The sequence below is a fragment of the Haemaphysalis longicornis genome, unplaced genomic scaffold (genome assembly GCF_048455015.1).
Source record: "Haemaphysalis longicornis isolate Haplotype H1 unplaced genomic scaffold, Haemaphysalis longicornis Haplotype H1 scaffold_8, whole genome shotgun sequence".
Taxonomy (NCBI): domain Eukaryota; kingdom Metazoa; phylum Arthropoda; class Arachnida; order Ixodida; family Ixodidae; genus Haemaphysalis; species Haemaphysalis longicornis.
In genome coordinates this window covers 168,396,987-168,411,519 of record NW_027526445.1, presented here as the reverse complement: position 1 = coordinate 168,411,519, position 14,533 = coordinate 168,396,987, and the positions used below count along the sequence as shown (strand labels likewise).

The following is a 14,533-nucleotide window of genomic DNA, read 5'->3' as shown; positions in this document are numbered from 1 at the left end:
TTCTTTAAAGGGGCCAAGAAGAAAGAATACAACCTTGTTCAATTCGTAAGGACCAGGCTTTTGCAAATAATTAACCTAACTTCCAGTGACGAAAGAAGTCTTCTAACCGATACAAACAACAGCAAAATTCAAAAACACTCAACTTTCGTGCAGCACGAAGTCACCAGTGACGCAGTAGAAGAAACCACTCATAGTTATCAGGGTGAAATTGCACGGCAGTACCACAAAACGAAAATTGCGCAGTTATGTCGAAGGATTTTTTGGAGGCCTTGTTGGCTTTGCCTGATCAGATCAGCTACGATATTTTTATCGAGCCCAGTCATCTTTCTTGGCGTCGGCTTTGGCCTTCAGCCGCCATTTGCGCGAACAAGGTTCTGCAAAGTCATCGAGACCTTGCCAGGAAGGGGGGTGGGAGTCATGTATGCCTCATGTCTTTTCTTTAATGTCTAGAAAGACCCTTTGAGGTCTGCAGTAAAATTAGTATCGTTGTGACGGGGAAAAGGCAGTCTTTTTAGTTAAATTAATTTGTATTTTGTATTCAAGGACCCTTAACGCTCACGAGCCGGTATACAAGTAAATGAACTCGCAGCTCCTTTCATAGATGATGCCCCACATCGAAGAAGATGCGGACATATTCATGAAGTCCTTGGAGACGTATGCCAACTCCGGCGAGGAAGTGCACATGCTGCGAAAGTTCGAAGAGTTGTCCATGGATTACATTGCTCGAGGCTCGTTCGGCATTGATGAGCGCTTCCAGGGAAAGCCCGACCACCCCGCAATGGCTGTTGCGAAAGCGACACTTCGTGGTGCCATGATTGGCCCTTTGCACATGATAGCCCGTAAGTAAGCATTTTTTCCGATGAGCTCATGCCTGATGAAACTGTAAACGGAGTAGGGTACTCTCGAACAGTATACCAAAGTTTTCTAGCCAACACTTGCACACCGTTAGAGGGAAACGCCGCAGGCACCACCAACCAACTGCACTTAATGCGCTGCTATAAATTTATTCGGTCGCGTTCAATACGTTCAATTCGGCGACTGTTACCCTTGCGAAAACACACGCTATGCTTGAAGCGCTGTAGAAAGGAATTTGGTGTTGAAGCTCCCAGTCCTAAATTTATAACATCGGCTCAATGTTGGCTGTGAACCATACTTTTGTACCCATTTGTTTACGTTTTGTTACCAGCGCCACGCCGCACCCGGCTATCTTATCCTGCGTTGCAAAAGAGCGTCTCTATAGGCCCTTTGCAAAAAGGCGGACAACACTGAGAATTCAGCGGTGGTAACACTGGTGGTGAACGCGACGACGCCATTAGAAAGGAAGCAGGTCGTAGCAACGACGTTGCGGTTGCACGTTTTCGCCCACGGCTTCACGACTCTGTTGCCCCATCGCCGTAGTCATGTTTCTCTCCTAAAGTGGTGTTTTGCGCTACCTTTCGAAGATTAACGCTGGTCAAATCGCTTCCGCTTATCTACCCCGCTGCACAACGGCTCGTCTGGGGCGAGTAGAGACGTGCCCTTCTTTTCTCCTATTTCTTCTGTGTTTGTTCCTTCCTCTGTGCTTGTTCCTTCAGGTCGACTGCCTCTGCTCGCTGCTGACGCACGCGTGCGACCTATCGCTCCCGCATTAGCACCGCATTCACCGACGGAAAAATTAAGCGCCACAAGTACAGAGGCGGGGAATCGCAAACATGGCCTCTAGCAGAGACATCAAAATCAGTTTCATTATGCATGCTTTGGTCATTTTCGCGAATAGTTTTGAAAATTTGAACATACGCAAAGTGAGCGCTCAGCAGAGACGGACCCTTCATAGCCCGTTCATAGCGGCCAGCCACCGCTACCACGGGGCAAGGGCGCATCGATTAAACACAATTAAAACTCGACAACCAACAAGGAGGCAGCGCTAAGGCTATTCTTTATTAGCAACAAATCCTACCTTTGCTTGCTGCTGTTTGTCAACACTGACGATGGCGTAACGTAGGACTCCACGCTGACGTATGATCGCTCGTACTCGTAGGACCTTTCAGTGGTCGACCTCGAAGGATAAAAATCCTGAATATGCCACTCTTCTATCGAAGGAAGGGCGTCAAAGTTATTTTCCCATCCTGCAGTGGGAAACACCACTTCGCGGGACGCGTATGCAATTACGTGGACGGTGGACGGTAGCTACTCCAAAGAAACTCTGCGCTCGCAGCCTTTTCGCTTCCTTTCTGATGGCGGCGCAGTGGGTGCACAGCGTTGCCAGAGTGGCTTGCTGCTTTTCCGCCAACGATTTGGCCATTTTGCAAAGGGTTTATTGTGGGCTAAGCCCCTTAGGGGCTCGGGCTGTCGGCGTCTCACGTCGTCATCGTCATCTCATGCCGTCGTAATATCATGTAGTCATGGTACTAAAACGCCAGCACACTCTTTTCTCAGCGCCTTTCGCTAGAACGTTTCATCTCCGTGTAAAAAACACGAACTACAAGAACACAGAGATACTCGTTTTCCAACGCCCCGCGCTAGAACGCTTTGTGCTTGAGACACGAGACTTACAGCATATGTGTATACCTCTACCCAACAACCGGTTAATCTCCCTGGCCAAAAACGCCAAGACGCCAATAATGCAGCTATACACTGAATGTTTCGCCCCTACACAGGTTTCACGTTACGGTGTCATCTCCGTTTGCAAAAATGCCAAGGCGCCAAGAGACCACGTATACACTGAGTTCTTCGCACCTCCCCAGGTTTCACGTTAGTGGAGATGGCCCGGGATTTTTTTCCCTGTTACGGCACTTGGCAGTCATAATTTGTCTCTTATGCAACTCCCCGTCACTTTCCTACAGTTTTCTCGGTTAATCGACGGTGTCCTCAGTCTGAGATGATGTCCCTCAAAAGGACTGCATTCTGCCCCGCGAGTTTACTTTTTTTTCTGACTTTTTCTGCGTCTACATTGTTTTTGCATATTTTTGTTGGGGGGGGGGGGGGAAGAAACAGCCAAGGCCGAACTGGTTTTGATGGCTAACCTGCCGGAGTATCTTTTGCAACAAGTGCAACATGTAGAACTGGCTAGCAGATGGCCAGTTTTACTGTCAATACAGATTTTTACGCGTCTTGAATAACAAGAGGGATGTTTTAAGTCCGGGGCAGAAGTCCACATTAACTGTTAAAATGATTGCTTCGGCCGTCTGACGGCTTAGTATATGCGTTGCTTTGCACATAATTAACGAGTGGTGTTACACCAGTACGAACAGCTTACAGCTGCTGAGATCATGCTGGAGAAAAATTACTTTGCACCCGAGAAACTGCCTCTCTTTGAATTTTTTCCCTTCAACCTCTACTTTGTAATCCTACGAAATATGCAAAATCAGTAAGCGACCAAGAGAAGACCTTAAGATTGAGAACAAGGAACACGGAGGGATCCATAAACATATTTTTTATTTTGACTTTGTCAGTGACATGTGTTTCATCATCTGGGTTTTGCTGTCATACCGTATGGCAGGGCATCTAACAAACTACTCCACGTTCTGATCTTGTTGAAGGCACACAGTCCGTCCGTGATTTGCTTGTACGTACGACTTTATCTTACATCTTCCTAAGAAGCTGTGGGGCTGCTTCTTGTCGAGCTGATGTTGTGCCTTGCTTATAACTAGAAGCGTGTGTTCAAGAGGCCTAGTTAAAATGCCTTCCTGAAACGCATGCTGATTGTTTTCTTTCTTCTTTTAGAGTGCACAAGCACGCTTGGAGTTTTTATGAAGCCACTTTACAGGCTGTCAGTGCACTTCGGAGAATCTTCGTACCAACCGATTAACGACCAGACTGCCAAGGTCATTGAAATGCGAAAGCAAAATCCTTCGGTAAGCGCAGCCGCCTCCAATTTGAACCACTACATTCTAGATTGAGCTCAACTGACAATGCCTAGTTGCAAAGGAATCGAACATATAACCTAGAAACAGGTCGGGAATGTTAGGCTGGTATTACAGCAGACATTTTATCCGGAAGTTGCTACGCTATCTCATCTGTTTGGTCGCGATGAATCTGTTGACCTGCCTAAAACAGACTTACCATTTGCTCTTTCTTTTTACTCTCTTTCTTTCTCTCTTCTTTAGTTTCGAAAACCGGACATCTTGCAAAACCTTCTTGACGTCGAATACGTTGAGACGGAACACAACGATGAATCAAGCCAGTCAGACGGTAACACGGGCATTTATTGATATACGAAATCTTCGCCGTCGAGACTTGCTTCGCAAACTTTCAAGATGGGCTGTTAGTTCAGTATTTACTATGAAATTAGCATCTTTTGTATATGCAGTTATCCTTAAATTTGCAGATTTTGTATATTACCTGGTTTATCTCCGCACAGAATACTTTCAATGTCATGCAAGAATTTTACCCCCATATACTTTCGTCCCTTACTCCGTTTAAAAAAAATGACTGATTTATTCTACTCGCTTTCGAAAGGAACACTTTTTTTTATGTATAAAAAACATTAAAACCTAATCATTCTTTATTATGTGACTCAGAAGGCATTTTGCCCAATTGGCGAATGTGCCCTTTTATTGTCAGCCTCATTATTTTTCGTTTACGGCTTTATCAAACGTACGAGAAAAAAGTTACCGAATGCAACAATTGCAGGTATGTTCTACTCTGTGGGAGTCCAGTAGTATGATAAACCAGCAGCCGCAACTGTTGGGTTCGTTGCAGATTTGAGTTATACACAGCCCTTATAGCAATCTCGTAGGCCACGGCATTCTTTTTTTCTTTTTCGAGGCAGAGCAAACCAGGCACGTCTTACACCATGTGCCGTCTGCTGGTTAGCTTTGAACGCTGCCGCATTTTTCATGATGAAGTGCTAAGATGAGGCTGGTGTTCGACCTCTCGCCAAGCCGGTTGCGTCACGGCTTTGAACGCATAAATGCTGGGTTCGATACCCCACAGTTCCCCTTTTTTAAAGCGAAGCCTTCTTCGCCTCACTGATGGCGACCGTCCACACCAAAACGCGCTGCAGGCAAGCCAACTTTCTCCCATGACAATGATGATTGTGAGTGAAGTGAAAGATGGTTGAAACGGGAAAATTTCTCCGGACGAAAGCCAATACCTTCGAAGTCCAAATTTGAAATCCAAAATGCAAATCATTACGCCCAAAATGCTCTGCAAAAAAAAAAAAAAAATTAGCAGTGGCTTAACTCGGCTATGCCAGGAATATATGGGAGCTAAGGTTCATCTAGTTATTCTTAGCTTTCAGGGTTGTCTAGGATTAGCTTGGTTATCATGCTTACTGCTGCTTCAATGACACACGCAAGGTATACGCATTATGTGACACATGCATATTTATCAAGCGGCTCCGGCGAAGCGTAACCAATCGCCCCAGAGCTAAGTTGGTTCCACAGGCGCAAGCCGGTGTTTCTGCCACGCACGAGCCATCGGTTCCACACCCGGCCAACCCTCGCATGATCATCAAGTGGACCGGGCCGCCACGTTCGGAACAGAGGTCGGCGAAGACGCTGGGCGCGTGGGGTGTGTGAGAGATGCCGGGCAGCGACCAACGTTCTGTGCGCCGTGTGACGTCACTGCTCCTCACGCATGTGCAGCACGGCTCTCCAGGAATCACGCGAAACTGCTCCACCTCGGCCAGTGTAGCTCACGCTACAAAAAGCCAACATAAAAAATGGTTTACCACAGACGCACATCAAGCGCTACCCGGCGCGGTGGTTTGGTGGCTTAGGTGTAGTGCTGCTTAGCCCCGGCCGGTTCGATTACCGGCCGGGGCGCCCGCTTTTCTGATGGAGGCGTAAAGGAGAGACGTCCATGTGTTTCAAGATTTTTGGCGCACGTTAAAGATCGCAAGGTGGTCGAAATAAATCCGGAGCCCTCCGCTACGGCGCGCCTCATCGCCTGGGTACCGTCGGCGCGTTAAACCCCACAATCAATCAACCAACATGAAATGCCTCAAGAAAACACGCCCTCTTCAGTGAGAGAGACATGGTTAAAACGCGAAGAGTTGTTCAATGATGCAATCTGAGTTAAAGTGACTCCAAAATTCAAACCGCTCCTGTCGAGTCAGAATGGCCCATTCGGATAGGCGTCGGCTTTGCACCCGACAAGTTACGTCTTTTTTTCTGTATGTCCCTCTATTTAGGCTTCCTGCCAGAAGTTAGAGGAATACTTGAATGATAGGTTTATATAGGAAAAGCATTTCTAAACCACTAAATCTGAAAATAAATTTATACTCGTCAACATTATAAGCAATATAAAATACAAGCTTATGGAGGCAAAACACCAATACACAACTGCAACTCGTAGCGCTCTTTTGGTAAAAATAAATATTTGCTTTATGTTTGAAAAAAAATTAAGAAAACGTTGCGGAAAACACTACTTTGACGCGACAACAGAAAGAAAGTAGGCGACGAGCGTGTACCTAGTGGCAGCGTTCCACGTTCAACAGTAACGTAATGGTTATGTAGATGGCGCGCCAGCAGTGGACTGCGCGATAATGAATTGGATGCAGCAAATCTCGTCCGTGCTTGCCATGGGACGAGCGTGAAAGGGGGCGCATCCGGACAGAGGGGCATTTGCATGCAGTGGCGGCACAAGGCTATTGTCTTCCGGCGACATTTGCAGCGACGTCAGCAGATACGCGGCCGATTTTTTTTAGGCGTTTGACATGCCTTTGTGGTAACCGATTGTGCAAGTTGGCCTTCCTGAAGTTTGTAGTAACTATTGGGATTGTGGACTTTGACTTTAGACTTTGAAGATATTGGCTTTTGACCAGAGTAAGCATTTCAACCATCTTTTACTTCACCCACGATCATAGTCATCGACAGAGAAACTTGGCTTTCCTGCACTGCATTTAGGGACAACGGCGCCATAAGTGAGACACAGAAAACTTCGCATTAAAAAGGTTCCCGTGGCCGGAATCGATCCGGGGTGCTCGCGTTAAGCGGAATGCACACGACGGAGAAACCCTCTCTTTTTGGCCCGCGGGACCCGCTCACGTGACCGGTTTTAGGCTCCGCCCCTCGGTGGGGATAGCCCGCGGAGGCTCCGCGAAAGAAAAGGCCTCCGCATGTTTTCGCTCGACGGCGGTGGCCCTCGGCGGGGAATGGAACCTGTTCCTCGGCGCTGTCGTCTGCTATACTCGGTTACAACTCAAGAACGGCACCACCTCATGTAGTGTATCACTCCGCCAAAGCGCCGGACCCGTGACGTCAGTGCGCGCGTGTTTTGAAAGGGGTTTACTATGAATGCGTGATATCGTCTGCCTTGTCTCACGAAGTTTTTTTGTCGTCACTGGAGTCGTTTATAAGCATATTAAGTCCAAAAAATCACGGGAACGCCTCACACCATGTTCAAAATATTCCCAGTAACGCCCTACTTGCACCGCGCGGAGAAACATCCGGCTACGGTGATGGCACAGCGGCAACTTCCGGTGCCGTTCTTAAGTTGTCACCGAGAGTCCGAGTATAGTCACTCCGCGTAGCTCCGCACGTGTGGATGCGCCGCCAGGCCGGATAATTTGGTCACGTGCTGTTGACGTCACATATCCGTCCGCCTCCGCGCGCCTGTTCCTCCGTCGTCTGAATCCCGCTTTAAGAGTGATTCACACGACGGACGAGGGGGCCTGCGGAAGCGGACGGATATGTGACGTCAACACAGCGTTTCACCGGATGGTCCGGCGTGGCGGCGCATCCACACGTGCGGAGCGACTAGTAGACGACAGAGCGGAGGAAGCCAGGAGGCTCTTCACAGGCACGAATCCAGGCACCCCAGCTCTCGACCGCCCACAGCGCCCCCCAAACGCAATGGCACGCTTCTCCGGCGCCGGCAGTTTTCACTTCCACGCGTGTCGACCACACTGCGTCGGAAAAGCCGCCCTCGCATTTGGTACAACCTAAAACCGCGTGGCCGCAATGCGAAAAACACGTTCCACTCCCCGCGACGGGCCGCCGCGGTCGAGCGAAAACATGCGGAGGAATTTTTTCTCCCGGAACCTCCGCCGGCCTTCCCAGCCGAGGGGCGGAGCCTAAAACCGGTCGCGTGAGCGTGCTCCGCGGGCCAAAGAAACTGGATTTCTTCATCGTGTGCGTCACGCTTTATGAATCAGACGTCTATCCGATTGCCCGTTCCGACACATTCGAAGCAGTTTAGATTTGGGACTTTGATTCAAGTTGCATAAAATATAGCTTCGCGTTCTAACCATCTTTGTCTTAAGGAAGTGCTTTCAATTTTTATATTTCCAAAATTTCTTCTATAAAAAAAAGGTATTTAGATAATTCGGCACAATGCTTCGTAAATAAGGGTGGCTTAATATTTTTTAGGTCGGTTAAGGTGCACCGAGGAGGATATTGCCATTTCTAATTTAAGTTGTGCATAGCCCGTGAAGTGTCCGGTCTGCACTGACTCGAAAATGGAATGTCACCGGTAGCGATACCAATCGAATCTTGAAACAGCTTGTGCGTCCTTCCGAGTGGTGTCCACTGTTGTGCAGCTTTGATGTGGTTGGTTGCCTCCGGAAGAGTATAGGCATCCACTTTGTCCTTATTTGGCAGGAGCTACCCGGTCCAGAGGTCTAAGCACAGAAGAAATTATCACCACTGCTTCAGCACTCTTCGTTGCGGGGTAAGGTATACCCTTCTGTTAGCTTAATAAAAATGATAATGTAGGGAATTTGACATGCTCCTTGTTCTCCGACGATGTAGCACTTACAGCTTACAGTACCGTGTTAGCGGGCAAGGTTTATGAAGTTGAAGATGCCTTGCATGATTCTCCAACCACATCGCTTAAGCGGATTGGATGGAAAGGTCAGGATAAAAATGTACCCCCGTTGAGAACGCTTAGTGGACATAACGATGCATGACCCGGGCAGATTTTCATCGTTACGTTCTACTAATACCGTTACTTTGCAGTCCTCGGTCTTTACCGAAGTGTTTCTGTTTGAATAGAGAAAAAGAGCACAATTTGAAAAGCCTCCTCACCCAAAAAAAGGGTTCTCAAGGGCGACTGAGTAGCAAACTGTTCGGGGTTGGCGCACATTATGACGCGGTAGATGATTTAAACCAACTATTTATTAACGATGATTAAAAATTGCACGTTAAAAGATTCGTTCAGCTGTCAGCAAGTGCGTTCTCTTTCGGCCGCCCGTATTCACATGATCTCTGCTTCCCCTCTTGGTGCGCCACTCTTGCTTCTCCTCTTGACGATAGATGTCGCTAGCCTTTCAGCTTACACGGTCAGGTCTTCATTCTATTGTGTCCTCGCTATATCCGTGAGGTAATCTTCGAGCCTTCGTGGCGGCAGCGGTAACTTTGACGTGGTTGGTCGTGAGCAGTTTGGAGCGGCATCTCTTCACATTTGTTTACGTCTAGTTTGGCGCACCTCAGATTGCGTTGGAACGTCTTGATCACGTTCGTTAGAGTCCACGTTTGATTCTTCCCAATCGGCTCGCAACTGTGTCTCGTCGAAGTTACGTTACGTTTGTAGAGGCTCTAGCTGTCTGGCTGTAGGAAGCATTTGTTTTCTCTGTACACTTGTTCAAAACGGTGTATGTTTCCTTTTCCAACGCTGTGAAATGTGTGGGGTCCCATCTCACATTGGTCCTACTTTTGTTGGTGTCTTATCCTTGGGGTACCAAACTTCATGTCCCACGTTAAAAGATGGTGGTATGTGTTTGGCGTCGTACTTGCGCTTGAACTCTTGCAGTTAGTTGCTTAGCGTAGTTCTTACTTCTTCGCGTTTTGCTTCTGAATGGTCATGTGGTTCCTTTGGTGCTGACAGCTCGTTCTTGGCACGCCGACGGTGCGCGTAGTTGTGCAAAAGTTAAAATGGTGACGTTGGCTAACCAACGTATAGCTGATTGTTTACTTTGAACGTTGTTCGCTTGAGGTATACAGTCCAGTGGTTCACGTTGGCGTTAAGGTTCTTTCTGAGCGCTGAAACTGTTTTTTGCATTTTTGCAAATTCGGAAGGACCGTTTATTTTGTACGCGTAGGGCACAGTCAGTCTGTGGAGGATGCTCTCTATGTGAAGTAACGTGCTATAACTCACGAATTTGAACACTCTGGAGTTGTCTGTTGCCTCAATTTCTCTAATCCCGAACGGAAGTACATGTCCTCGTAGAGGAAGCGTATTACGTGTTCCGTTGACTTGTCTGGTGCAGCGCGCGTATTGACGAATCTCGGGGCGACATCAACTGCCGTTATGAAGTACTTGTTGGTGTCTTCCGTGTGAATTGGCCAAAAGTAGCCCATGAAAATGGTGTTGACTGGTTCCTGCTTTGGCATGCGAGTGTATAGCAAACCGGTTTGTCTTCCTGTCTACGCGTTTGTACCTCTAACGCGTTTGGCATCTCGCGAGCACTCAATACCACACTTCTGGCTTTACGTGAAGTAGCGCTGCTGGATTTTTCTACACGTCTGAAAAGCATTGCCGTGGCCATCCTCATCGTGGCACGATGTCAGAACAGCCTGCTTTAAGCTTTATTGTTTTACGATCTGGTATTTGTTTCGTTCTCTGTCGGTGGTTACGTATACAAGTATGACTTGTACGGTTCTGTACATTGTTATCATTGTTTCCGTTTGAGCTTGATCGATAATCGGAGCAATGGTTGGATCATCTCTTTGTGCACTGTTGAGTCGGTTGCACTCAGCCTTCGGAACGAATATGGGCTGCGTCTTCTCTGGCCCTCGCGATAGCGCATCTGCGATGACATTGATCTTGCCTGGTGTGTGAGGAATTATAAAATTGTACGGCATCAGGTCGAGCTCTATGCGTACGAATAGCCTTTGTGGATTCTTCATCGAAATGGTGAGCGCTACCACTCAGTTGTGGCTCTATATATTTTGAAGTGTTTTTGTAGTGTTGTAGCCATTGGAGGTATTGGCGAAATTGGTCTGTTAGGGTCGTGTGCCCCTAATTGCCTCCAAGTCAGTTCACTGTTTGTGCTTATCCGACCCGGGCTCCTTGGTTCTTCCGTATTCCACAATGCGTACTTCGTCGCAGTGTTTCTGCGAATGTACAGCCCCCAACATGGTGTATGACGCATCGACGTGAACTTGTGTTACAATAGCTGGGTCGCAGAATGTGAGTGCTAATGCTTTAGTCAGTCGTTTATAGGGGCGAAGCCCCCTAGGGGCTGGGGCTGTCTTCATCTCATCTCATCGTCGATGTAGTGACGGTACTAAAACTCCACGATAATCGTTTACACCTCACACTAGAACACTGTAGTCGTCTAATTTTATCGCCAGTGTAGTGACAGCATTAAACACCGGGACAATCTTTTATCCTCGCGCTAGGACGTCATCGGGGTCTCATCTCAACGTAAATGTAGTGACGGTATTGTTGTTGGTAAACTTTATTGACACACACACACACACACGCAAAAAAGACCTCCAAAGTCCGGGGTTCTGAGGAGTAAATAATTGTCTATACAAACGGGAGGACCTGATGAATGTGAGCCGCCAGAGCTCGCTACCAGGCCGCTCGGTCCGGTTTCTCCGGCGGTGCGAGCCAGTCTTGGAGAGAAGAGGGAGGAGGTGAAAAGGATTTAAGATGAGCTGAGAGTGATCGTTGCGAAGCAGAAAAGTCCCAAAGAACATGCGGCGTGTTGGGAAAGCCAGAACACTATGAGCACCGTGCAGGGCTGCGATGGCTTTCTAATCGATGTAGTATGTGCGGGGTTGGAAGGCTGTCTGTTTGCGGTTGCCGGATAAGACAAGCATCTGCCCCCATGGAATCGTTCACGCCTCGCGCTAGATCGTAACACGTTCTAAAAGAACACCCTGACACTCTTTTTCAACGCCTTGCGCAAGGACGCTTTTTGCTTCAAAGACACGAGACTTTTACAGAAAAGCTGTATACCTCAACCCCCCAGAAGTTTCATCTCCCCTGGCAAAAGCGCCAAGGCACAAAGAATAAACACATACAGTGCATGCTTCGCCCCTCCCTAAATTTCACGTTAGTGGGAATGGCCCGGCATTTTTTCACCGTGTCCATTGCTGTGTGGCCTTCGGCGGTCCGTGTGAGCAGTGCGTCCTTCTGCGTCAGCTTCGTCACTAGATGAGTAATTTTCGCGTAATCTGTGATGTACTTCCTGTAGTGCTACGTCAGTTCTACGAATGACCGCACTGCCGCTTGGAGCGTGGTTTCCCGCACTTGTTCATGGCACTCATAAGGTCTGGGTCTATGGCAACTCCTTCTGTAGAAATTATGTGCCTTAGTAGGCTGATATGATGCAGTCAGCTGCCAAAGGGCACTTCCCGAAGCCCACTCATAGGTTCAGGTCTGTCAGTATCCTAAAAACGTCGTTCAGGGTTCAGATATACTGCTCGATGTCATTAGTGAAGATGCATACATCCATGTACACAATGACATGTCCACTGAGGCGGCAGGTGTCCGCTGTGCTCCCCCTTACTGGCTACGCCCCTGAGTTGGTGCGCTGCTCACCTGCCGTTCGTTCTTGTTTCCGACACGCGGTGGGTATACCTTCTCCTCCTTAGTGCGTGTGTCGAGTTTCGGACAACCTTTTGCGTGGTGCCCCTGTTGAAAGCAATGAGCGAAGACTTTCTGAAGAAGTGTCGTGGGCTTGCCTTGCTGCCGGCTAGCGCCTTTCAGTCCACTTTCCCGAGCCTCATTCGGAGGCTGTGGCTTCACGTGTGTGCTGTCATTTTCGCCGGAGTCATGTGCCTATCGATTTGTCGAGTGTAGTTGAATTCCGACACGCTCCCTTTGCTCAGGTCGCGGAAAGCCGGTAGTACAGTGTTTGAACTTCCGGTTGCACACCTTGAATCAACCAGTCCATGATATGGTCGTCACCTATGGTGTTCTTTCCGCGGTTTATACATTGATGTGGGCTGTAGATGTAATCAGTATCGGTCTCGTCTTTTTTCATTCGTCATGCATTGAAGTTTTTTCCTTCGTCGTGCATCCTAAAACCTGTCGAACTCCTTCCGTAGGGCTGCTGCCGAAGTTGTCGAACTCTTGAGGTTTGCGCCGCCCGTATGATGAGAAGCTGCTCCGAGTCCACGAAATTTGGAAATTCCTGCATTCAGCATAGTCATGTCGCTTCATGAACAGCGGTCACGCATAGTCTATACTGTACTGGTTCATTTGCCTTGGATCTCGTCTTTTCCGGAGGATGTCGGTAGAGTTGCTGTGAGGTCGGGCATCGTGGTGACCTGAATTTCAGCGCTTTCGTTGACCGGTTGTGTAGTGCCGCCGGCGTTGACCGCGTTGACCAGATTGACTTGCGATACTATTTGTCGTTCCAGCAGCTGCGGCATCCTTTGCATCGTCATCGTGAGCAGTGCCACCTCTGTTGTGCCGTTAGACTTTACCGTTGGTGTTATCGTAGGCGTTTCGGGAGAAATTCTTCCTCGCGGGTCTCTGTGCGAATCGTCACTCCTGTACTCATTGTTGAGCGTTGAGGACTTCGGTTAGTCGTCTCGATCCGCCATGGCCGTTAATGGTCGCTTTTTGGGCGCCGTGCTAAGTTTCGGGTATGGGTCTTCTTCGTTCGCTGATACCGTGGAGGCCAGGGACGTTCCGATTCGCCGAATCCCGCGTCGTTCAGCTTGCCTCGTTTTCAGCTTGCATCATTCAACTTGTCCTCAGGCCGTTGTTACATCAGCGGTACTGGCTTAATCGCGATATGGCTGGGGGCCCACCATGTCAGTCGCCATGTCCGTAGTCGTTCACTCGCATTGAGTCAGGCAATTTCCGATCGCTTGTCCGCGTTGCTGCTGTTAACAGGTCCTCGTCTCCATGTCAGTGGTTCACGCACATGATGGCGCAGTAGATGATTGGAAACAACTCTATTTATTAGCGATAGTTACAGATTGCGCGTTAAAACATTTACTCAACTCTCGGCGAGCAAGTTTGTCTTTTGTAGCTTATGGTCCCGTGATGTCCTCTTCCCTGCTTCGCGCGGCAGTCTCTCGTGAAGCTTCCCCACATGACGACCGATGGCGCTAGTCTCACATGTAACAAAAACCTTGCTATTAGAAGTGTACACTGATGCGAAAAAGGTATATTTGAGCCTAAATTTTGAAATATCTTTCAGAAAACACTGCTATCCAGCGAGAGCTGTCGGCATATTCCAACAGCTCAGTAATCATTTGTTAAATAGGATCCTCCACTTCGCGCACGCGAACACATTGAAATGCAACTTTTTTACACGCGTCATGAAAGGATGAAACAGACATACCAATGTTATTCGACCTACTTCCTGCCTGAATAACTCTCGGGTTTTCACCCAGCTTAACACGCATTAAGGTTTTCATGCCGATGCTTATGAGGCAGTACGATCTTAATTCGAAGCCTTTGCTTACTGACTTTTTCGGGGCTCTTGTTCAATAATTTAGGTTACACGTCGTCTGGGCTCTTTTTTCTCGGTTTTTCTTTTTTTAAATGTCCCCCAGCTAATTTTTTCCAGTGGTGTTCCGAGTTCTTGCTTTACTTAACCCCCCCCCCCCCCCCTCCTCATCCTGCCATAACTCCAAAGGGGCCGCGTTATGTATAAATTAGTTGTAAGTCAACTATTCCGCTGAATAGCATCATTTTT

The 14,533-nt window shown here is 48.2% G+C and overlaps 1 protein-coding gene across 2 annotated transcripts in view; it reads left to right on the top strand.

Moving 5' to 3' along the window:
* Positions 1-14,533, top strand: part of LOC144150256 (cytochrome P450 3A5-like) — a 46,392-nt gene that overhangs the window by 17,724 nt on the left and 14,135 nt on the right. For both annotated transcript variants that reach the window (XM_077682114.1, XM_077682113.1), the window contains exons 6-9: positions 602-839; positions 3,703-3,833; positions 4,086-4,170; positions 8,526-8,595. In XM_077682114.1, coding sequence (XP_077538240.1) covers positions 602-839; positions 3,703-3,833; positions 4,086-4,170; positions 8,526-8,595 — 524 coding nt within the window. The remainder of the gene's footprint in view (positions 1-601; positions 840-3,702; positions 3,834-4,085; positions 4,171-8,525; positions 8,596-14,533) is intronic.